General features: G+C 44.6%; 1 protein-coding gene across 5 annotated transcripts; it reads left to right on the top strand.

Moving 5' to 3' along the window:
* Positions 1-1,401: 1,401 nt before the first annotated feature.
* Positions 1,402-24,808, top strand: tdrd12 (tudor domain containing 12). 5 transcript variants are annotated; one of them, XM_061813508.1, is made up of 35 exons: positions 1,402-1,780; positions 2,305-2,469; positions 2,566-2,678; positions 3,478-3,594; positions 3,663-3,718; positions 3,784-3,869; positions 5,356-5,557; positions 5,633-5,685; positions 5,772-5,845; positions 5,906-5,971; positions 6,042-6,090; positions 6,171-6,244; positions 7,856-7,918; positions 8,099-8,162; positions 8,278-8,385; positions 9,883-10,065; positions 10,142-10,283; positions 11,925-12,052; positions 12,927-13,118; positions 13,188-13,317; positions 14,649-14,765; positions 15,162-15,301; positions 15,383-15,600; positions 16,432-16,510; positions 16,979-17,160; positions 18,229-18,436; positions 18,669-18,761; positions 18,831-18,967; positions 20,154-20,330; positions 20,409-20,470; positions 20,573-20,639; positions 21,727-21,840; positions 23,027-23,180; positions 23,254-23,314; positions 23,423-24,808. In XM_061813508.1, exons 1-35 carry the CDS (start codon positions 1,757-1,759, stop codon positions 23,503-23,505), a joined length of 3,981 nt encoding a protein of 1,326 aa, XP_061669492.1. In that variant the 5' UTR covers positions 1,402-1,756; the 3' UTR covers positions 23,506-24,808. The 5 variants fall into 5 exon arrangements, with proteins under 5 accessions (XP_061669492.1, XP_061669491.1, XP_061669490.1 ...); XM_061813507.1 differs by having other exon boundaries at positions 2,542-2,678; positions 12,927-13,109; XM_061813506.1 differs by having other exon boundaries at positions 2,542-2,678; positions 20,412-20,470; positions 23,423-24,807.
* The last annotated feature ends 476 nt before the right edge of the window (positions 24,809-25,284 follow it).

Raw genomic sequence — 25,284 nt, 5'->3', positions numbered from 1 at the left:
GTCCCAATTAAGACCGTCACCAATTGTCGCCAAAATTCAATTGGACATTGCAACGCATTGCAGCTAAATCCTCTGAAAATATTCCAACTATTGGCCCAATATTTTGGATTTTATTGATGCTGTGCGTGTCACTTTTACTCAAATGATTGTCTATGGGGAGGGAAACGTTTTGGTTCGTAAAATCGTAAACACCGGGGCAATTTTTATGATAGTTTGAGAGGTGTAAGTGGGCCTAAATTGAGATTTCCACATAGATTTTGGTGACAACTGGTTGCAATTTTTAAGAGATCCATGTGGATACTTACACTATATGTATTGTAATGCTGTGTCCAGGCCGAGTGCTCAGTTGGGGAGAGAGATTGGCTGCATCAAACCATTTTTAAGGCAAAGAGGGTTGATGTGTTTTAGTACTGCTGAGTTTTACATGCTTCTGGGTTGTTTGAAAATGACAGACTGATTTTTTTTTTTTATTTTTATTTTTTAATCTTTCAAAATTGAGGGGGTGCCGGGCTTGGATCGGCTAGAATCGCCTCTGCCCATAAAACACATACTGTCCAAACTTTGTGATCATTTCACTTAACAAAAGAAGGTCATGGAATGCAATACTGCAAACACACTAACCTACACATTTCTTCTATTGCCAACGTTAGGTGTCAATGACCATCTCGTAAATGTAAAGCCAAGACATGTGGTCAAAGACAAACAGCCGCTGGTTTATTTTCTATTGACAACCACTAACGACCGGAGTATAAATCCATCCGTTATCTGAACAGGTTATCCTCACAAGGGTCACGGGAGTGCTGGAGCCTATCACAGCGGTCTTCGAGCAGGAGGCGGGGCACACCCTTAACTGGTGGCCAACCGATCCCAGATATCTCCCGAGAGCTGGTTAAAACATACTGATGCTTGTAAAATTCTCAATATTCACCACAAGCAAAATCGTAAAAGAAATCAAGTCTTCTGTGTGCAATTTTGTCAGGTAAAAATGTGAAAACAGATACACTTAGTGTGTAATTGACAAATTCATTTTCACTCTTGACATACTTTCAGCGTGTTTTCACTTCTTTTAGTTTAATAACTGAGTTAAATCCGACCAAAGAGAAGGTTGATGGATGTTGTGAGGGAGGACATGAGGGCAGTTGGTGTTAAGAGAGGAACATGCAGGAGATAAACCTACATGGAAAAAGATGACGCGTTGTGGCGACCCGAACGGTACAAAACCAAAGGAAAAGAAGAAGAATTGAGTAGAATCAGTAATACAGAACTACTTTCAACATAATCTCTGATTTTATTTTTGATTTTTTTACGCATGTATGTGACCGCGCCGGCGACTGCGTTTCCAAACAAAGTCACGTGAACATTCAGCGTAGCCCCAGACAGCGCCCCTAGTGGTCAAATGAACATTTACACTTCAGCAACTACGGAGGCAGGTGTGCCTTTTCGCTCCATCGGAACTGCTTCGGTCCTTCGGCATTCTCCTATATTTCGACCAGAAAAAAAGAGCTAACTATAGTTACCTAGCTAGCCACGTACAAGCAGTAAAATTTCCACCGCGTCCAGTTGGCTTATTTTAAGTTTCTCTTTTCTAACGGGGCTAACGGCTAATGCTAGCATTTTAACGAGCGGCCATTTTGCCAAGTTGTGCGTCGTCGTTTGCCCTCAGGATAACTTCGCATTTGTGTCGTCGTTAAATAACGCTTCGCTTTAGTCCCCGCGCAATTTTAAGATCAAGCGAGCGTCTGCGAGGCGAAAGACGATGTCCAAATTGCTGAACTTTAAGGTAAGCTTGAAATTCGTGAACTGGAGCCAAATCAACTTTGCTAGACTTCCACGCATCATCGATGCAATTAGGAATAAGTGAGTGATCGTAATTTGCATTTATATTGTTTAATTGCTCGTAACCTGCTATTGAATGAACGATTCACACCATTCAGCTCATTTTGGTTAAAGTAGTATTTTTTTGTTTTTTTTAATTGGCAAGTGTAATAATTTCCCTTGGAGCTCGGGTGTCCAAACCTTTTCCTCTGGGGTCTGCATACCAGAAGAAAAAGAAAGAAAAGTCTTCAGGAGTTACTTTGACATTCATTTTAATTTACAGAAGGCACTAAAACTGATTAATCTCTGCAGGAAAAAAATGAGTAATGTATGCACACACATATGTTATTGAGTTATTTTTTAATCTATTCAATATTGAGTGGGCGTGGAAGCAGAATATGTCTCCTCTATGTATGCCGCGGGCCGCTTTAATTGTAGAAGGATTAAGTTTGTAAAATAATTAAACATCCCCCGTTTCCAACGTTGCAGGTGATGGACCCGTCATGTATGTGGGCACGGCTGGATGGTCCCGTCGGGACGGAGACGCTTGACAAGCAGCACTACGACGAGCTTTTCAAACGCATGAATGTTTTCTACGACGACGTCTCCGGCGACGCGTGCACGGCGATGCCCGCCTCACTAGTCGTGGGACAGGTTAGCTTCGCTTGTCCGGCGCTATCACGTGGATGTGTGTGTTTTCTGAGGACCCGTGCGTGCCGGCCTCAGGTGTGTGCGGTGTACTGGTCCCAGATGAAGACGTGGTGCCGTGCCTGGCTGGAGTCCATCATCTCAGACTCGGATGCGTCCTATGCTTGCTGTTACCTGGTGGACCACGGAGAACCGCTGGTTGTCCTCTTCAACAAGTAAGCGCGTCCTGCACGGAATGTGCACGTGTTCTCTGCTTGCCACGTGCGTCAACGCTTTTTGTTTCTCACTCGTCGGTCACAACCGATTCCTTGGATTGAACAACATGCATATTTTAAGACGCATTTTTTTTTTTTGTGTTTGTACAATCATACAAACTAATGTTAAATGGGACGGCACTGTGGATCAGCTGGTAAAAGGGTTGGCTTCACAGTTCTGAGGACCCGGGTTCGATCCCGGCCCCGCCTGTGTGGAGTTTGCAAGTTCTCCCCGTGCCTGCGTGGGTTCTCTCCGGGTTTCCTCCCACATTGCAAAAACATGCAACATAAATTGCCACTGGGTGTGATTGTGGGTGTGGCTGTTTGTCTTGATGTGCCAACCGCTTCAGGGTGTACCTGCCTGTCGACAGCTGGGATAGGCTCCAGCACTCCCAGCGACCCTTGTGAGAATAAGCGGCTAAGAAAATGGATGGATGTTAAATGGCTCAATACTGGATTGGGTTTTAGCAAGTGTACCTCACAGTTCTCGGCTGCGTGGCTGAAATCCCAGCTTCGGGCTTCCTGTATCGAGTACTTTACTTTTTTATAGGTGTGCTAACATGTTAGCTTCATTGAACACGGCAGTCAAAAATCACCCATACCTACAAGTGGGAACGTCGAATAAGACACCCACAAAATTGATCATCGGACTGTGACTGTGCCAAGTGCATATGTGCCACATGAAATTATTAAAGACAACGTTGAGGGTCCGAAAGTGCTAGCCGATGTGTCTAACGTTATGTTGTCGTCTCCTTTTGAGAATCCAATGTGTCGAGCAGGAGTTCCTCCAGCTGCCATTCATGATGCGGAGGTTCCACCTGGCGAGGGTCAAGCCGCTGACGCTGCAAGTGTCTGTTTCCGAGAAGGCCAAGCTCGCGTAAGAGCCCTCGACGTCACTAACTCAACGTTCCCGCCGGCCTGTGACGGGCGTGTTTTTGTCTGCAGGCCGTCCAGCCACTGGGACAGCTCGGCCACGTCTTACTTGTACCACCTTTTCAAAAGTGAGCCACGTGACACGTGAGTGCTTGTCGGTGTTTGTCACTCACACGTTCTTCTCGTGTCAAAGCGTCGAGTCAGGTGGAGGCCGTGGTCCTGCAGGATGAGTCCCAGTCCGCCGCCATCGAGCTCTACATAAGTGTCAACGGTGTCAAGGTCACTTAACATTAATGGAAACATTCATTGCCTTCCAGTAGAGGGCTCCACGTCAAATCAAACTCCTTTAAAGCAGACATTTTATACTTCTATGCTCCCCATCCCTTAAAAAGGAAGAGTTCTCAGTCCCAAATGGGCTTGTTTTAGGGGTGGGGTGGGCAGAGAGATTCCATTGCGTTGTATTCCATGCAGCGTTTCATCACCTAGACTAGGGTTGGGCATCAAGAATCGATTAGAACCGGGACTCACGTTCTGGTTCTCCCGGAATCGTTCAAATAAAAAAATGTTGGTTTACAATTTCGATGCGTCAGTCTGCCCACTCCAAAGAAGAATTGGCGAAAAACAACAAAGAAGAACGTGCATGAATTGCGCGCTGGTGGCGGCGGTGAAAAGAAAATATGTCTTCATTTTGTTCAAATTAATGACCAGTGATTATATTGTGGTGAAGAGATTTTCACGATGTCGCGAGTGTCTTGACGCGCTCCGAGCGTCAGCCTGAGTTGAACAATAAAATACGTCGATGCCAACACTGAGACTAACAAAGTAAGCTGCACTTTTGCACTGATGTTTTTTCTGTTTATTTTACTCTTCAAACCAATGTAAACACCGAAGACAGAAAAAAAGCTAAACATTGAGCTAAAATTGCTCCGTTGGAGCTTTAAATCAAAAACTGGAATTGGAATCGGTCAAATTGAAACGATGCCCAATCCTAACCAAGATACAAACACAGTTGTCAATTATTGTAGCTAGCGGCACGGTGGGGCAGCTGGTAAAGTGTTGGCCTCACAGTTCTGAGGTCCCGGGTTCAGTCCTGGCCCCGCCTGTGTGGAGTTTGCATGTTCTCCCCCGTGCCTGGGTGGGTTTCCTCCAGGCACTCCGGTTTCCTCCCACATTCCACAAACATGCAACATTGATTGGACACTCTAAAATTGCCCCTCGGTGTGATTGTGAGTGCTGCTGTTATCTGTCTTCATGTGCCACGTGATGGGCTGGCGACCAGTTCAGGGTGTTATTGACAGCTGGGATAGGCTCCAGCTCTCCCCGCGACCCTCGTGAGATAAGCGGTGAAGATAATAGATTGATGGAATTATTGTAGCTAGGGCTGTGGTGCACAAGATGGCCAACCACAAGTGAGTAATTGACACCCGTTGGCCCCCCAAAAGCCAAATGATTACTAACAGTTCCTTGGCACCCAGGAACTACAGAGTAACATAATTGTTTTGTTGCACAGAAACAGTGAATGTTTATTTTTTTTCTTTTTTTTTTTTTTTTTTTTTTTTTTATTATCTGATTTAGGACCATTTGGCATTCCAGAATCAGAAAATCACATCTTTTCTCTTGTTCAGGGTCAAGTTGTCATGCCAAGTTAGTTTATTAATCAGATGTTACAAACTTTACTTTCTGTAACTTGTAAGGCGAATATTACTTAGTCATTGTTCAAAACGTTCAATTAGTATGTAATGATTGTACAACTTATTCTTTTCAGATTTGTGTGAATGATGAGCTGGTGGCCAAGAGGTTTGCAATTTACAGCCAAGACGTGTCCGACAGCAGCAAGCTGGAGCAGCTCAATATTCAGCATTTTAGGTTTCCGCGCCGCGGCCTCAAAGCACCTCCCTGGAAGCCGCCAGCACGGACCGCGTCCGCTCCGGTGTCACGAACACAAGTGGAAACTTCGTCCACTCCAGGTAAAAACATGTTTCTCTTTTTTTTCTGGAGTGATCTATGGAATGATGGGCATTCATCCGTCATGTGACCCTCAGTGATTCAGCATGCGGGACTGCGACCATGCGATCGAATGCCAGCGACCTCTCAGGTCAGTCTTTTTAAGTGCGTTCGTCCCACTGAGGCATGATTTTCCACAGAGGTCGTGCTTTATTCTTGGTCACTATTTTTGGTCAGAGCCCTGAGTGTGAGGGAGGCATCAGTTCAAAGGTCACAGACGGACACGTGTTAACGGGAAACCACTCACAGAGGTGAAAGTGCATCACAAAAAAGAAAAACAAAAAACATGTGACATCATGGTATTGTTTCAGTGACTTATTAGAGGATTCCGATGCCTCCCTGGCCACCGCGTTCAATTCCCACCTCGCTTTGTTCAGGTGAGTTGTGAAATGACGCTGCCATCTGATTGGCTGACAGCAGTTGACCCTGTGGCTGATGTCCCCACAGGTTCATGAGGTTCCTCAATCCCGAATGCACCGTTGAGGCCGAGACAAGTGTGAGTTCCGTCTGATGCGTTTTGAAAAGTCACGCGACGAGAGAGAGACCAACCGTTGTGGTCGTATGTGAACGTTACAGGCGAGTCGACCCGAGGAGCTGACCCAATGTTCGCCTCCACATTCTTCCAGCTCGTCCAGCACAGGACAGGAAGTGTAAGCTCCCAGTTTGATACCAGCAGTTATAAAACATCTAAAAGATCAGTGCAAGAGCTCTCGATTGGAGGTTCTCCAATCTTGGGTCTGCGGAACCCTGAGGGATTAGTTGTTTGTGGGTCCACGAGATAATTGGCAGGAAAACTATTATGTCGTGTAATTTTTAAAGAACTCCATAGATACTGTGCATTAATGGACAGGCACAATACAAAACTGAACCAGTTTTCCTCCTTCTTATAGTTTTTGGGCTTTTAAAACATTATGTAACTTTCTGTCACTCCCCCTGGACTGGAATTCTGCATTACAACATCCACTGCTTCGATTGCGTGCTTGAAATTCAACGGGTAAATAAAAGAGGTGGAAAGAAACTGTCAGTAATTCAATATCCAGACTACATTAATGTTCTGTAACTGCTGAGGTGCTGTAGTAGCTTTTGTTAAAGTAGAGACTCACACATTTGCAGGCTTAAAGCAACCGGACTTTAAATAGCTGTTGCGTGTCCCTCGTGCTATTTAAATACATTAAGTACAGATCTATTGTTTTGCAACTATTTATATTTATTGTACATGTGGATAAAGCAAATTTATTTGTATAGTGCATTTCATGCACGAGGTAACTCAATGTGCTTTCCATGATTAAAGGCATTTGAAAACAAAGAGATAAAACATTTAAAACGGGATAAAAACAATAAAAATGACAAAATACTAAATAAAAAAGACAGTTAAAACCGCATACAGTGCAAGTAATATGATCAAAAAGTGGATGTGTTCTAAAAAGCATGAGAAAAAAAGAAGAGTTTTCAACCTGGATTTAAAAACATTCACACTTGGGGCTGACCACACCTCAGTGGGCAACTTATTGCATTTTTTTTGCAGCATAATAGCTAAATGCTGCTTCAACATGTTTGCTTTGGACTGTGCGCTCCTCTATTTGACCTGAGTCAGTCTCAGAACTCTACTGGGTTTGGATTCCGGAAGCATTTCTTTCAGGTATTCAGGAGCTAAATCATTTAGTGATTAATAGACCAGAAGCAGAACTTTAAAATCTATTCTAAAGCTGACTGGAAGCCAGTACAAGGACTTTAGGATTGGAGTTATATGATCTGAAGAAAAGATAAGATAAGAAAAAGTGACCAACTTAATTGTATGTGGGGAGTACATACACAGCGCACCGGCTGTTCGGATAAGTGAGCCTCTTTTCAAATATCATTGCACTCCTACGTCCTGTTTCGGCAGGAACCCGCTTCTTCCTTAACCACCGATTTTTTTATTTATTTATTTTTTTTTTTAATGGTTACATGCATTTGGTTAGATTTAATACAATATATGAGATATGCTGCGTCCAACGCCTTTGCAAGCGCGTCATTCAGGGCGTCCAATAACATCCAGTTGCTCAATGTGTACGTGTGGGGGGAGCAGGTGTTGACGAATAGGTAGTCAGATTTAATTGAAGTTAGGGCCATAAGGGTTGTGTCGTGGTCCGTGTACAAAATTCCCCCCTGTAAGGGTTCCCTGGACCTTCAAAGTTTGACAACGCTCTCTAAGATGCAAATGGAACAATGCAGCCTGTGAAACCTGAGACTCAAGTTGATTGTTAAATGTTGCATTTCAGCGGGCCGGCTCCCGAACAATCGGATGCGATGAAGCTGGAAGACGACAAGTGGGCTCGCACAAGGTGTTTGTACGCAGCGGAATCGACCATGCATATTGAAATCTTAAGCGTAAAAAGCCTCATTTGAAATAGTTGTCTGACTGTCACAGCGCCACGTTGCTCTGTGACATTAGAAGCAAGTCGCATCACAGATGCCAGATTTGATTTAACCTAAATCAGTTCTTTTTTCATTGCCACTCGTAGACTTTTGGAGTGGCTGAATCCAAAGTCTCTGAAATTTCATTCAGATGATGATGAATGTGATCCGGTAGGTTTGCTTTTTTTTACTGGGTCCTGATAGCTGGCTCAAGTCCATGTGACTTGACCTTGTTGAGTGGAAGGATCATCAGGATACAAAGTTGAGGATGTGATTTTGTGGACAGGTCCTTCCCATAAATCCGAAGATATGTGACATTCTGGTTCACTCGAGCCTCCCGACGGAGCCATTTTCAAGCCTGGATGACGCCCCCATCACTGACAACTTCCGCAGGGTACGCAATGATTAATTCACGCTCTCTCCGCCATAACGAGATCAAAATTCATGACGGCGTCTCACATTGTGAAACGCCGGAATATTAGCAGAGATGATGGATAAATTTGATTTTGTCACAAAGGAGGCGGAGGGTAGGACCCAGATGCGGGGAGCAGAGTGCGGATTTTAGGATGGTTTATTGCCAGGCCGAGGTCATACACGGGAAGGTGGTCCAACAGGGCGACGGTACAAAAATTACAAAGCAAAAAGCTTGCTCCAAAAACATAAAACTGTCAAAAATCAGACATGGCAAATTATGAAAACATCACTTGAATTGATATGGCTCAGTAACGCTACGACATGGGATGAGGCAGTTACGTTGCCTGATGCTCGTGAACACACGTGCGTATACGCACAATCGTGTGGCGTGAAAAACGAGGCTTAAATACACAACGTGATCAAGGTGTAACCAGTTGCAGCGGCGTGCACGAGGAAGGGGCACACGGCCACGGCTGTCAAACACCCGACTGAACTCCGTGCTTACGCGAATGCGCGCGTGACGTGATGTTCAAACGTTAGGGTTGGTGGAAATTTTTAGGGTCGGTGAAAAAAATCAAACCGCAAGCTTTTTTTTTTTTTTTTTTAATTTTTTTAAATACGCCTAGCGCGAGATGAATATTGGGAGCAACCGAGAGACTGAAATGTTGTGTGACGGAGATTTTCTGAGCCTCTTCAACTCTGATACTGAAGACAACGACTTTAGTGATTTCAGTGAACAGGACAAGGATTAAAAAAAACAAAAAAAACCCCAACTTTTTTGCGACGTTTTACTGCCATGTTACAAACACTGTTTGGAAACAAGACATGTAAATAAATATTTACAAAGTCTGTGTGAATATCTAATTTCACAACGTACATATGGTAGAAATCCGTAGTGTATGGTCAGAGGCAGCTCGTGGGTGGGGAAAAACCAAATGCTACAGAAAGTGGGTGCAGCTTATTATCTGTTGCTTATTGTCTGGTAAATATGGTATAAAGTGTTTTTTTTCTGAAATGCTGTGAGGTGCAACAAAATGGGCTCAAAACCCCCGTCTTGGTGCTTGGTGGTTACATCTTGACTGAGAGAAAACTACAAACATTTTGTGTATTTCATTTTATTTATTCATTTTTTTACTATTTGCGGCAAGGGTTGTTCCCTATCAGCTGTGAAGAATTATTTCTTACCGAATATCAGTGATTTTTATTTATTTATTTTTAATTTTTTTTAGAGCGGTACTAGTGTCACAAGTGATGGAGCCTCGTCCTTGTAGTACTGTACATGAAAGAATAACCACTTAAGCACACCAGCGTTGTATTTAACTTTTTAGTAAAATACATCCATCTTCTGTACCACTAGTTTTGTTCCTGTTTGCATATAAATAAATCTCAGTTGAATCATGAAGTTCTGTTTCAACCGAATTCTATGACCCGAATACATGTTCGGCGTGTACACTTTTTGTTTCTCCATTTTGTCTAGATGTTGCAGAGGAAGCAGTTCTGCCCGTCTCCTGTGGACCTTGTGGCCTGGCCCGCCGTGGCTCGAGGAAACAACACCGTTGTCATTTCGCCCACCGCTGACCAGCCTCACGGCTACTTGGCCCCCTTCCTCAGTCATATGCTGCTCAGCACCATCTTCACCATCTCCTCATCCAGAGTGGGAGTGAGCGCACTATTGCCAACGTCACACATTGCATCACAAAGAACGACTGAAGCGAGCGTTGTGTGTGCACTCGCAGCCGTTAGCAGTGGTGCTGTGTCCCGGCTGGGAGAAGGTCCACCTGCTGTGCGACCTTCTTAAGGAGGGCCAGGTTTCCCGGAGCCTCAACCCGGCCGGTGTGCTGAATGGCGGTGCCAAAGACGTCAATATTCCTAAAGACTGTAAGTTCCTAGAATGTGACTTTAGTAAACTGCAGCGGTTCTCAAAGTGGGGCCATACTGTAACTTGTGGCTCTGCAAAATAATTCTTCATAAATTGATGTCATCTTAAAAAGCGCAAACCTCCATATGCGTCCCGAAGCGCTCAAAAAAACGTGCACGCAAATCAGCCGCCTTTATGCAAAATTTGCTGTTTTTAACTGAAAATAGCACAGTTAGGTGACTACAGATTTGTATCTGATTTTTTTTTTTTCATAATTATTTTTCCTTGGGGATTGGTGGTCATAGACAGTTTCACCACCATTCACACACAAATGGAATTGTGAATATTATAAGTGCATTGGCCTAATTTTCCGCCTGTACGCTGGGGACCTCCTTTAGATATGCCACAGAAGTTAATAAGACCAGAAAAAACACGGTTCTGCTAAGACATATCGGTACTTTTACTCTATTACATTGATCTAATTCTTGCTTGCTACCTATTACCAATTATTGCTTATTTATGAACTATTTTGTGCGTCACACACACACAGAGCATCATGAGAATTTTAGTTTGTATTTTTTTTTAATATGCATGCTGTGGTTAAAAAAAAGTACTTGAGTAAATATTTTACTGTACTTTTTACTTATACTACCATAATTTCCTGACTATAAGCCACAACTTTTGTCAAACGCTTTCAACCGCGCGGCTTATGCAACGATGCGGTACATTTATGCATTTTTTTCTAACAGTCACCGGGGGCGCTCAAGCGGAAAAGGTAAGAGTGAGACAGGTGGAATATATGTGTCGAGGAAGACGCAAGTTTAATGTAACGTCGCCCTTTGTGCATGAGTAAAATGCAAGAAGAAATGCATACGACACAGCTTTCAAGGTAAAAGCAATCGAGCTGGCCGAGAAAGAAGGAAACAGAGCTGCTGCACGTAAACCTGGCATAAATGAATCGATGGTGAGACGCTCGAAACGGCAGCGGGAAGAACTGGCGCAATGGAAACAGACAAAAAAAACTTTCAGATGTAATAAAAGCAGGTGGCCTGAACTTCTTTGTAAATATCTCATCTTTCAATGTGGCCTAATGCGGCTTATAGACAGGTGCGGCTCATGTACTTTTTTCCTTTAAGAATGTACTAGGTGAGGCTTATAATCAGGTGCGGCTTATAGTCCAGAAAAGATGGTATGTAATTTTTTTTTTTTTTTTTTAACTTGAGTTCAATTATCGTCAAGTAACAGTACTCTTACTTGAGTACACTGTTCGGGTATTCTGCTCACGTCTGGAGTGGACGTCCTCTATTACTACTCTCGCCTTTACGCAACATTTTTACCGTTAGGATGTTTATGTGATCGAGCCTCATCCCCACAAGCACCCGCTCATCATCGCCATTTTGTAGGCCGATTGCGTTGTTGGCTTTGACTTCAATAGTATACTTGCACAAATGACCTTAATACCAGCTTTTGAAAGGATACTACAGCAAAAATCTAAAAATAAAAGCAGTGGAATGAAAACTGAAAAACAATTTTCAATACTTTTGTATGTATTTTTATGAAGTGAAAATATTGGGATCCGATCTGCCCTGTCGTCCACGCCTACCGTGTTGTGGACTCCGTGCAGTGTGACTAAATGACTAAACTGACCTTTTGTTTTGCAGGCCTGCTGTTGGTGACGACTCCCTTCAGTCTTGTGCGTCTGCTGTCACGTCACTGCTTCCTGTTCCTGCGTTTACGCCACCTTGTGCTCGATGAAGCCGACCAGCTCTTTGCGTTGGCTCCAGACCAGGTGATGTCTTTGTCACGTGAGTTCTTACCTGAAGATGGGAAATTATGAGCATTTCCATCATTATCATCACTCAGGAAGATATGCAGCGTAATCAAGAGGCAGAGAAGGTCTGAAATTAATAACCATCCAAAGTGCTTGTTCCTACTCATTGTTGTCGCGGGCCACATTTTACTTACGGTTCCCCTCGGAGGGCCATTATGACTGTGAAACCATAAAAATCTTTAACCGCCTCATCATATTTACACATGAAATTTTATGAACTCGTTTTGGAATCAGAAATCGAGAGTGATACGTTTTTCAGCTGTTGTTGTTTGGTAACACAAAAATGCTTATAATATCTCAACGTTATCATTTGTGATATGACCATTTGACATTTTGGTGCAGATTTGAACAAAAATCATGAATTTTGATCCACATGATTTGCCTTCGCGGGCCACATAAAGTCACGCGGCGGGCCAGATGTGGCCCACGGGCCTTGAGTTTGGCACCTGTGGAGTAGCGGGCCTCTGAGTATTGCTAAATTGTGCTCCTGCGTGTATATGAAAGTAGCAATTGTTTGAGGCTTTCTAAATACTGTAACAACTGTTAATTTCTGTTAGCCCGTCTATGGGACTTTGCATTATATGTAATTACTTTCATTTAGACTAAAAAATATGGTCTTTGCCTCTCACTTGGAGAATAGTGCAAACAAAGGCGGCCTAGGCAATACTGTAATGTGTTTTCATAAGTTTAAATGTAAGTTTAAAACTTCAAAATGCATGCAGCATCTATGGTCCGTACTGTACTAAAGTTTAATCAGGAATTGAAAGTAATGCTGTTTGGAATTTAACCAAGGTTATTGTTCCACCGCATCATCGCTTCGTCCCCTTGTCAGATGGAGACCATCTTGCAGCATTTTCAGAAGGTCATCTCCCGCCAGGAAATGTCGTCGTGCCCGCAGCAGCTGGTCGCTTCGGCCAAGCGGTGGACGGCTCAAATGGAGGCTCTGATTGCCAATCACATGCCCGACGCTTGCACGGTCATCGCAGCTCCCGAAGAAGCGGCCCTCTATGGAAACGTGCAGCAGGTCGCCGCTGGGGAAACTTCTCCTGGTCTTTCGGAACGACGAGGACCATGTCTCGATGTCTTATCGCAGGTTGTCCTCATGACCTTGGAGAGCAGCAAGATCGCCACGCTGTTGAGCGTGATGGACTTCTGCCCTGATGTGGGCCAGAAGACCGTCATCATCTGCAACACCGCTGCAGAGGTTGAAGATGTCCACAAGGGGAGTTGCAGCCATGAATCCGTCTCGCGAATTGCTTTTATCGATAATTGGAGTTTGTCGGAAGCATTTTATTTTTCAAATTGCCCGTGATCCCTCCCGGTGTTGGTGTTAGCCTCTCGACCAAAACGTGGTGGCGCAACTGATTAGAGTGTTGGCTTTACAGTTTTGAGGACCGGAGTTTAAATCCCGACTCTGCCAATGTGGAATTTGCATGTTCTCCCTGTGCCTGCGTGGATTTTCTCCGGTTTCTGTATTGATTGGAGATTCTAAATTGCCCCTAGGTGCCATTGGGAGTTCGACTGTTACAGTATCTATCTCCGTGTTCCCTCTGATTGGCTGGCAACCAGTTGAAGGTGTACACCCCCCGCCCCACTGGGATAGGCGTGACCCTTGTGAGGATAAGCGGCTAAGAAAATGGATTGATGGATGAATTCAGAAAAAAAAATCTTTCAGATTGCATTGTACCTACTGAACGTTTATTGTAAAACGTTATGTACACACACATTTTAAAATACATTTTAGTTGTTTTTGCAAGACTGACAATCTGCAACGATTGAATCAAGGCTACTGGGTTGTTCTTTTTTTGTTGATGACGTTCCAGCTGTAGTATAAAATCCTTCTGTCTAGTCCTTCAAAACTAATCCCAACTAACCAACTCAAACCCCCGAGAATCTGCACGGACGATTACATGACACCGAAACCGCAATGAGAAAGTTCTCACTGTTATCATACTGTCCAAACCTGATATCAAGTATGACAAAAAAAACGATCCTAGAGGAAGGCAAACGTGGATTCAATGTTGGTAAACATTGTCAAAGGCATTGTGCTCATATATACAATAGAAAAGCAGTAAATTATTCACATTGGAAACTTTAAACGTTTATTTGTTTCTGGTTTTATCGCACATATACTCTATACTAATAATTCCCAGCCTTTATTTAGCCAAAGCACATATATTGGAAAAATCTCACTAACATTAACAAACAAAAAAGTCACAAAAAGTGGATACACTTGTTCATTACAGCAAACTCTTTCTGACATCAAATAGAGCATTTATTTGTTCTGCATCTTTATAGGCCACTGCCAGAGATGGATCCACAAAGATATGTTATTTGTTGAAAATAATATTTTGATCAATTAAGGTTTCCCGCAGCACACCGGGAGAGTTCTCACGGCACACTGGTTGGAAATAACTGCATTGTACGAAAAATTATTTCAAAGCTCGCTTGCGATCAAAAGCAGCAGCACAAATCTCAGAGGAGAAACATCTTTTTGTATATATAATTGAAATCAGATTTTTACCAAACGAGTGTTTTCTTGTCTCCCACCAGGCTGTGAGCAGTAAATCGGGTTTCTGTATGAAGACTCACGAGGGTTTAACGCACACCGTTGACTTTGTGCTGCAGCAGTGGGCCAAATGCATCAGACCCGGCACGAACGTCATTCTGGGTGAAACATTTGCATCGCCCCACTCTCACGTTACTCCTCAGGATCTGGATCAGAATAATTGTCAACCCCTTGGAAAATTGGCTTGGATATAAGGGAAGCAATATGTCTCAACAAAACAATCGTTAGAAATTATACACGCGCGGATATTCAGTCTGCATTTCAGAAGTCAGCTTCAAATTATCCACAAAAGTGCCTGGAAATAAATCGCAGGAGTTAATGGGAAAAAAAAAAAAAATCTATTTTAAAGGTGTGCCCTGCGATTGGCCATTTTTAGCCTCAACCGTGTAGAATCAACTTCCACCGTCTGGTAGTAATTAACATATTACTACGAAAATCAACAAAGATGCTCACATGAAACCGTATGAAAAATGTTTGCTTTATTTTTGTGTCTTTTAGTCATCACCAATGAGTGCCTGAGCTGTTTAGGGCTGACAGACGCTACCTGTGTGGTCCATTTTGCCTTCCCAAGTTCACCCAAAACGTTTGGAAGCCGACTCTTCTGCATGAGTAGCCACTTCCGAAATCTCTCAGAGCCTGTAAGACCAGGACCTGGTCTTGTACATCTGGAATGGATGTGACACTAACACGATCTCTTTTTTTTAACATTTTTGTCCCAGAGCTCAACGGCGAGAGTTTCTCAAGTCTGCAAGTCCTTGCTGCTGGTCTCTGAGAGAAACGCGCGGCACGTCGTCGGCCTGGTCCGCTACCTGAAACGAAGCCGTGCTCCGCTACCCGCGGAGCTGCTGGCTTTCGCAGAAGCGGCCCGCGAGGTCCAAGAGGAGGACAAGACTGACCGGCCCTTCTGTCACTACCTGAAAAGTTTTGGAGTGTGCAGGTGTGTAGCCAGCAGACAACATATGAAGATAATACAGATTTTTTTTTTTTTTGAGACAAACATTTGATTTACAAACCATCAAGCAAAGAGGAAACCCTCGATATGATCCAGTCTTAACTGGAAAGGGAGAAAATTAACCATAAATACATCATATAAAAACGTGTATAGACTCACTCTCTCTCTCTCTCTCTCTCTCTCTCTCTCTCTCTCTCTCGTTCTCTCTCTCTCTCTGTCTCTCTCTCTCTCTCTCTCCCTCTCAGATCCAGAGGTGTTTCTTTTTTGTCAGGTTAGACCATATAAAAACTTGTAAAGGACTAGTTTTACCCCTCCGACACGATTTAAGTCCTGTAAACAATCCTTACTAGTATAGTCTCTCTCTCTCTCTCTCTCTCTCCTCTCTCTCTCTCTCTCTCAGATCCGGAAGTGTTTCTTCTTTGTCAGGTTAGACTATATAAAAACTTGTATAGACTAGTTTTACCCCACTGACACGATTTAAGTCATGTAAACAATCCTTAGTAGTATAGTCTCTCTCTCTCTCTCTCTCTCTCTCTCTCTCTCCTCTCTCTCTCTCTCTCTCTCTCTCTCTCTCTCACCCAAAACGGAAGGTCAGGTTTGTGAGATCACGTGTTACCCCATGAGATTGGAAGCAGAGCATCATCTTTGTGTGTCAGTTTTCATGAATAATCTTTGTGACAGATTTGAGAAAAATATTTGAAAATTTCTCATGCGCCAGGCTTTAATCCACCTGTAGGGTTCACGTTCAAATTTCTTCCGCAAGTCGGATATTCCTTTCCTATTTTGAGCGGGGGGTGTGTGTGTTTTGCTGTGCAGGTTCAGCAGGTGTCCGGACCGTCACAGGCTCGTTTCTCAGCTGGATCAATCCAATCTTCCTGCTTCTGGATTCATAGAGGTCAAGTTGCCACAATGATATTTACCAGAGACTGGGACTGCAGTCACTGTGGCCAAATTTTGATGACTTGACTTGATGAGACTGTAAAGGGGATGGAAAGTAAAAATTGTTTTAGGCAAGAATATTTTATATGTGCCCCCACTAGTCTAATCGCAGTATGCCAATTTAGACTTAAACAGATTTTCACCTATTCCAAAATGGGGCCATGTTGGGCAGCCTTTTCCTTTGCCGTCAACTGACACACAATATAGACTCTCCAAAACGTCAACAACGACCCTGGCTAAACACAGCTCCTCTCTGACACATATTTCAATGTAATCCCTCGACACAATTCCACCTACACTATTATCCGGGGCATTGGCACCATCTTGTTAGTATCCCGGTGTAGCCGAAAGTACAAGAATGCACCATAAATGCTGCTGACTTAGGACTGATGTAGCTGGTGCAATAATCCTGACCTTTGTGCAGGTGTTGCCTCTCTACGTCAAGACGGCCTCAGTCTTCTGTGGTCGGATAGTCCGGGAGGAGGATGGCGTGTTTGACCGCATGATGGCTGACATGACGTCTTACTATGCCGACTGCCAGCCGCTCTCTGAGGAGCTACGAGAAGGAGGCTTGTATGCTGTGCAGGAAGACCAAGACTTCCACAGGTGTTGTACTCTTCACAGTACAGGGAACCCACATTTATTGAGTGTGTGTGTGTGTGTGTGTGTGACTCCGCCAAGGCTGCCCTTTGTCACGGATTTTATTCATAACTGCAGATGATGTGGTTCTGTTGGCTTCATCAAGCCGTGATCTCCAGGTCTCACTGGAGCGATTCGCAGCCGAGTGCGAAGCGGCTGGGAAGAGAATCAGCACCTCCGAATCAGAGACTATGGTCCTCAGTCGGAAAAGGGTGGCGTGCCCTCTCCGGGTCGGGGATGAGATCCTTCCCCAAGTGGAGGAGTTCACGAGTGAGGGATCGGTGCAGCGTCTGCAGCGATGCGGACTTTGTATCGGTCTGTTGTGGTTAAGAGGGAGCTCAGTCGAAATGCGAAGCTTTCAATTTATCAGTCGATCTATGTTCCGACCCACACTAATGAGCATGAGCTGTGGATTGTGACCGAAAGAACAAGATCCCTGATACAAGCGGGCGAAATGAGTTTCCTCCACAGGGTGTCCGGGCTCTCCCTTAGAGAACGGGTGAGAATCTCGGTCATCCGGGAGGGGGTCAGTGTCGACCTGCTGCTCGTCCGAATTGAGAGGAGCCAAATGAGGTGGCTGGGGCATCTGATTGGGATGCGTCCCGGACGCCTTCCTGGTGAGGTGTTTCGGGCACGTCCCACCGGAAAGAGACTCCGAGGACGACCCGGGACACGCTGGAGAGACTATGTCTCTCGGCTGGCTCGGGATCCCCCCGGGAGAGCTGGAAGAAGTGGCTGGGGAAAGGGAAGTCTGGGTATCCCTGCTGAAGCTACTTCCCCCGAGACCCGACCCGGAAAAGTGGTAGATAATGGATAGATGGATATACTGCCTGTCTTCCAGTCCAGTGTGGGAAGATAAGTAATGCCATAAACAAAATGACACATATTAGCTTCAATTCAATGGACATTGTGCTGCTCGCTTTGGTGTGTGCAGGTTGGCCGCGCAGGGGCGGTAATCAGCAATCTCGTGGCCGTTTACAATTTTGGACTTGTCCTCGTTATTCTAAAGCATAGCCCCTCCTCCTCCCCCTGCAGGGTGAAGGTCATAACTGTCCCCGATGCCAAAGACCGCCCATTTTTCGGCGTCCTTGTTCGCTTCATTGATGTCGGAAAAGAGAAAGAAGTCAACTCCTGCCAGATCCTGCGGCTGCCGGACGAGTTCCGCACTGTGCCCGGCCAGGCTGTAGAGATGATTGTGTGCCAGGTGAAGCCCGGCGACGCCGAGGCCGACTGGCATCCAAAGGTGGGCCGATGCCGTCGTGGTTTTTTTTGCTCCCGACTCCTCCCGTTGTGATCCATCTCGCTGTTTGCTGACACTGTTCGGGGGGGGGGACAATTTGTTCAAGAATAAGCCAACATTTATGAGCAGATGATCATCCGCTCAAAAAAAAAAAAAAATCAGTTGTCAGCATGCTAGTTGGACGCAAAATGTGACAGAACTGAAAAGGGTTTGACACGCGTATGTGAACCTTTAGGTGACCCGAGCCGTCAGCCAGAAGATTGTCGGTGTCAGGCACAGAGCCAGAGCCGCCCACAGTCTGGGAAACGCGGTCTTCCTGGATATTATGGTATGTTGTGACTGACTAGACGGAACTGTGACACATTTTAAAATCTTTTGATCGATGCGCTTCTCGGAGGTTCGGGAGACTCGGGTGCCCGGCATGAAGACGGTAATCAGCGAGTACAACGTACCGGCGCTCATTCTGAACACGGGCATGGCCGAGCGAAACCCGGGCCACCTGGACCAGCTGAAGGCGCTCAGTCTCACTCGCGGGTAAGGAATGTCAGGATACATCAGCCTCCTGGACTACTCTGGGACATCACATTTTTTTGTCATTATAATGCATGCATCCATTTACTATAGCGCTTATCCTCATTAGCGTCGTGGGTGCGTTGGATACAACCTGAACAATTCACCTGCCAATAACTGCACATATAGATGAACAACCATCCACCTCCACGCCTATGAACAATTTTCTCTTCGTTAAATAGAGGGGCGGCACGGTGGATCAGCTGGGACGCGCTGGCCTCACAGTCCTGAGGACCCGGGTTCAATCCCAGCCCTCCCTCTGTGGAGTTTGCATGTTCTCTTTGTGCCTGCGTGGGTTTTCTCCGGGCACTCCAGTTTCCTCCCACATCACAAAAACATCTCACATCAATTGGGCACTCTAAATTGCCCCTAGGTGTGATTGTGTGTGCGGCTGTTTGTCTCCAGCACTCCCGCAACCCCTGTGGGGATAAGCGGCTAAGAAAATGGATGGATAAATCTAAGAGGCAGGTTTATGGAATGTCGCTGGAAGCCAAAGTACAGTGATGCCTCGGTTCTCGACCACAATTCGCTCCAGAAAACGCTTCGAGAAGTGATTCGTTCGAAAACCGAATCGACGTTTCCCATTACAATGAATGTAAAAAGAAATAACGCGTTGCAAGCTTTAAAAAATTGGCTTTTAGAAGCATTTTTTAGCTTTTCCTGATAATAAATTGCATAGTAGAAATGCGTGTATAGTTTAATACCTTATATAATAAAATCATTTAAGAAATATATTTAGTGTTTGCTTAGAATTTGTGCTTTTGTACTAGAATAGTCTAGACTGCTGGGAGTGCATTGTCGTATCTGTCGCGACTCGGCCCCAGCCTTGTAAACTTTTTTTTTTTTTATCAACAAAAGTGCAGAATAACTAAATAAGCAACTTGCCTTGTTAGGAGTACCGATTTTCGTTCGAAAACAGAACCAAAAAAAAAAAAAAAATCTCTTCATTCGAAAACAGATTTGTTTTAAAACAAGGGTTGTTTGAGAACCGAGGCTTTACTGTATGCAGAGAAAATCCACTTGAGAACATGCAAACTTCACACAGGAATCCCACTCGAGCTCAGGGAGTGCCTTGCTCAAGCGGCACCACGATAGCCATTAAGCAGACTAGCGACAACCGGTTCTGACTTTATATTTGTGTCCCCTGCAGGAATCGAACCAGCGACCCTCCGGTGGAGCCAGAGTCCTTACAGATTAGCAATTTATCCACCATCCGAAACAAAGCAGTGGAAGGAGTCAAGGAGCTTGAAGTACCAGAACATCAAGCACTTCCTCTTCGTCAGGAAGCAGACGAAAAGACAAACATCCAAAGTTCTTCCCATATCAGGTTGCGTCAACACCGCGGGAAATATATGACCACGAGTTTATTGTTCAAAAAGAAAGTAACAGACTTTTTTTGACTTAGCAGCGGAACTGAAATCAACCAGACAACGAACCAGCCTCCGCATCTAAACATCTTCGAAGATGGTAAAAAGTCACACGTTGTTGACTTAGCGGATGTCACGGCAAGCTAGGCTAGCCCTCAGGTAGCAGAAATAGCGGCTTGACGTTCATTTGCGGTGTGTTCAGGTGATCCCGCCGGTGATGACCGAAACGACGAGGTGCTCGTCGCGTGCCGCGCAGACGTGACAAAGAAGTATGCTAGTAATTATGACAAAGATAAATGGACGCCGGTACGGTGGTTCTCAAACTGCGGTCACGGCACAACTGGCGGGTGTAACTCGGCGGGGCTTCGGAAAACAATTTGCAATTAATTGTCATTTTTAAAAAAAAAAAAAAGGTGTACCTACAAGTAGTCAGACAAAAATATCTCATCCTCTATTTTTGTTTACGTTACAAGCTGATGATAAAATCCATTTTACTTCTGAAGTACAAATACTTAAGTACGAACAGTAATTACTACGGATGCGCCGAAAATGTGTACTTTTCATTTTATTGTCGGCAAAACAAAGTTGACTTCTCTGGATAAAGATTGGAGGGGCCGCCAACAACATGGTGGCGTGTTCTGGGGGGGTCTCAGTTTCGCTCTTAATATGTTATGACAGTCCATCAAAATATGGCTTAACAAGGGCTACGTGCTAATAAAACAATAACGATATGTATCGCGAAAATTGCTCTTTGTTGATGAACATTTGATAACCGGCCAGTCGATTTGGGCAGATTGCGTTTGTACATCTTTTATTAGTAAGGTTAGCATACCTGTCAACCTCGGCAGATTGCTCCGCTTATTCATGATTGCAATTCCCCTTATTTAAGCGATAATAAACCTCACAAACAGAACGCGGCGTATATTTGCTCAAAGCAAGACGTAGAGTAAAAACAAAGATAATTTGTGTAAACAAGTTATTTTATATACCAAATAACACAAACAATTCTTTCAGATCTTACCAAAAAAAACGTACTTTTTTTTTTTCCTGTACAAAAGTTGTTATACGGCGTACACGATTTGAAATGATCAAAAAATGCATAAAATATGGGAAAAACATGTAAGTTGACAGGTATGGGTTAGTACCGAGTTTTGCCGTGTAGTTTTACAAAAAAGTGGCATTGGAAGTTCTTTGTGTTTAAATTTTCTCATTTTTGCGTTACGGTTTGGCCCAATCATCACTAGTAATTACACTTATGAAACCATTTTGGATTTAGCGGATAAGTTTGACAACCGCTGTGTAAGAATTTTTACTTGTTAATGTGTAATAACCTTGTCAAACGCCGCTGTTGGTCAGTCTGCACCCTCAGGTCCGCTGGTACCAGACGTCCACGTCGTTGAGCGTCACGCTGAAGCTGAGGGACCCGCAGGGTCAGCGCTGCGACTTCCACCCCGACCGGGCGGTCTACAGGTCTGTCGGGACGGCCCCGCGCGTCGATAGCGGGCCTCGCTCGGCCGTCGGGGGCGACGTCGGTGGCCACTGGAGCCTTTTGGCCAGAGCTCTGTACACTGGAGGCAGTGGCTACATGTTTAGCACGGCTCACTTTGTCTGAAAAAGAGGGTTGGGGGGGTGGGGGGCTTACGCTATCATCGTGCTTGTGTTTTCAAATCAATTTACACTTGACTCCTCAAAACCTGTTTGTCTTTTGTGCTACAGCGGCACATTTGCTAACAAGTGCGCCACTTTGGTTTTTCCAGTCCTGAACTTTGCTTGGTTAATGTGTGTATGTACTCTATATGTGTGTGCAGCGTTAGCCTCGCAGTTCTGAGGTTTCCTCCCACATCTCAAAAACATGCAACATGAATTGGGCGCTCTAAATTGCCCCAAGGTGCGATTGTGAGTGTGATTGGTTGTTTGTCTCTTTGTGCCCTGCGATTGGCTGGCGACCAGTTCAGGGTGTACCTCGCCTCCTGCCCGTTGACAGCTGGGATAGGCTCCGGCACTCCCCGCGACCCTCGTGAGGATAAGCGGCAAAGAAAATGGATGGATGTGTGTGTGTGTGCCCTTGGCCCTGCGCGGTTCACTGTTCGTAGCACCGCATATTCTGGGATTTTGGTCTCCCAAGTTTTTTTTTGTTTTGTTTTTTATTTTTAATTTACCATATTTGCACGTCAAATGTACTTTAGCTGATTCAAATGTGGGCTAAATATTAAAAAAAATGAGGACCTGTTGAAAACTTTGCTGTTATTCTGTTGTATGGATGTCTACAGGGAGATACCGTTTCATTGCACCTTCTGCCATGTAGTGCAAGTCGCAACACATCACTGGCATAGTTGGGGAAAAAAATGATTTTTTTGTTATATTTTAAATTGACCACATCCTTGCAACAGGCTGTCGAGGTGCCATCCATTTTGTGAATGTTTGTCATTTTTAGTTTGTCTTGATTGTCAACATTTTTTCCCTCAAACTTGTAATAAAACCTTGATTGACTCGATTAACATCACGATTATGACTGTATTTTTCATTCATGACTGCTTGTTCCCTGTGCTAATATGTAGAACTTGAATCATGAAAATGATGTCGATGTTCAAAGTGAAAACGGGACTGCTTAACAGCGAGCGGCGTACGCGCTAATCGTTGACTTCTGTGTGTTCAGCGGAAGCGTGGACGGCCGCCGCTACAGAGCAGATCTGGATCTCTACGCGGGCGTGTTGGCCGAGCGCTGCCGCTGGGAGCTCAAGTGCGGCGAGCCCGTCCTGGCGCTGGTCAAACGGGAGTGCGGCTACTGGCCCGCGCTTCTCAGGAGCAAGGTGCGGATCGGTTTCAACCCCCGGCGTTCCCGTCAAAGCCACGCGTTGAGCCCGTTGTGTTTTGTCCCCGCAGAACAAATTTGTGAGTTACGACGTGGACCACCTGGAGGAGGAAGACGACGTTTCGACTCATAGTAAGAACATCACAAGCGCTTTTTAGCGGGCCTGGGCGATGGATGAAGTACTTCTTGGATGTGTCCCGGGCGACCTCGGCAGACGTGACACTGCTCTGTTTTTTTTAGGTGTCGCGTTTCTGGGCGACACGGGAGAAGAATTCCATTTTGTCGACACAGACAGCAGCACCGACAGCGACTCCGCGTGCTGAGTTTTATGCTGCAAGGAGACCTCCACCAAACCTTTTGGTGACCGCGCTCGTGTCACAACAAGACGTTTTCATTCCAGACGTCCTCCAAAAGGCACCAAAGCCGGAAGAAACAAAATATGGACCGGGACGCAACATGGGCGCCATGTTTTAACCCGGCACTCCTTTTTGTTGTAGTCCAGCAACAGTGGACGGTTTTCAAGCACGAATGTCCTTTTTAAGGTCATGCCACAGCATTTCAATCGGATTCAAGTCCAGACTTTAACTCTGCCACTCCATAATTCCCCGGCCGCCCCCACCGAGCCACTCAGAAGTTGGCTTGCTTTTGCGTTTTGGATCAAGTTCGCTTCAACAGTGGACCGAACATTCTCCTTCAGCATTTTCTGGTAATGAACAGAATTCACTGTTTCATCAGTCGCACTAAGTCGTCCAGGCCCTGAAAGCGAAAAGCGGCCCCAGACCATCAAACTACCACCACCGTGCTTGAATGTTGGTAAGATGCTGCGAGACACACGCACACACACACACACACACTTTTCAAAAATGTTCGACTTTCATCTGGTCAGTCCATAGAATATTCCTGAAAAAGTCTTGGGAAAAATGTTCCCTTGCCCTCTAAGTCTTTTTTTTTTGGTGTTGTTGGTTGGCCACTCCCGGGAAAAATTCAGGATTTAACAAGACGGTGAGCTTATTTTTTTTTTTCCACACTAGGCCTAGAAGATTACAATATTTTTTTGTTCCTGAATATTTCAAAGCTGCACCGGTATTGGTTATCTTTGTCCAATATTTACAATTTGTTTGGTCATCGTAAGATTGAAGTGGATGAACTGCACTATGAAAAAAAGAATTTGAGAAGGGAGCAAAGACTTTTTTTTTTTTTTTTTTTCCACAGGACTGCACATTGACTAAAACAATCCGCGAGTTGAGTGTGTGTGCGTCAGTTCTGGCTGGAGTAGCCAGTTTATGGATGTATGTGTTTCTTGTTCTTTTTGTTAGTGTTTGTTCAATAAAGTGATTGAAAGTGCACCGGCAGCTGTGTAAAATTGAAATTGTTTTCTTGGAAGATAATTTGTGCTATTTCCTTCCATATTGAATCATGGGCCGAGCATATTAATTTAACCGTGTAGACGTATCCAAAATATTATTCGTCCATATTGCATGCAAATTCAGTTGAGTTTATTTGTAGTGAAAACAATGTGCTTCAGTTTTTGATATATTCAAAACTAGCAAGTTTGATCACGTAATCCATCTTTGCATTCATTGTAATTGCTTGGATAAAACTTCACATTAAACGTTTTTGCTGCAATAAATTTGCGCCGTTAGCTGGTGTACTTTGCAATCTCGAATGTGCTTTTGCGGTATGCTTTCCTTTTTTAAATATGTCTCGATGCCAAGTTTCAGACGTTGCCTTTTGCGCACGATTCCCTCGTGGCTTGGCGCCTGCGAAAAAATGATCACTGCGAACATTCGAGCCCAAGATTTTCCTTTTTTTTGTAGAATCGAATTATATGTACCCGAGTATAGCTAGCTTCTTGACGTGATTAGCGGCGTTTTCTTTGTTTTGAACACAACTGTTGGAGTAGCAGCTATAAAGTTCAACATGTATGTCATGGCGGGTGGCACTGCGGTTCAGCTGGAAAGTGTTGGCCTCGCAGTTCTGAGGTACCGGGTTCAATCCCAGTGGGATGGTCTGCGTGCTCCCGGTGCTGAAAAGTCTCCTTGTGATTAATGCGCAGGCGTTACTTAGACCAGACAACGGGGAGAATATTTGCCACGTGTATT

This window comes from Syngnathoides biaculeatus, chromosome 3 (genome assembly GCF_019802595.1).
Source record: "Syngnathoides biaculeatus isolate LvHL_M chromosome 3, ASM1980259v1, whole genome shotgun sequence".
NCBI classification, from domain to species: domain Eukaryota; kingdom Metazoa; phylum Chordata; class Actinopteri; order Syngnathiformes; family Syngnathidae; genus Syngnathoides; species Syngnathoides biaculeatus.
Note: the sequence above shows the minus strand (reverse complement) of the source record. Positions and strands in the feature narration are given on the sequence as shown.

Bases quoted from the DNA above. Each gene is read 5' to 3' on its own strand.
- tdrd12 (XM_061813505.1), top strand. From the start codon at position 1,757: ATGTCCAAATTGCTGAACTTTAAG. The intron at 3,595-3,662 runs GTAAGAGCCCTC...TTTTGTCTGCAG, and splicing joins TCCGAGAAGGCCAAGCTCGC to GCCGTCCAGCCACTGGGACA. The intron at 10,284-11,924 runs GTAAGTTCCTAG...TTTGTTTTGCAG, and splicing joins CGTCAATATTCCTAAAGACT to GCCTGCTGTTGGTGACGACT.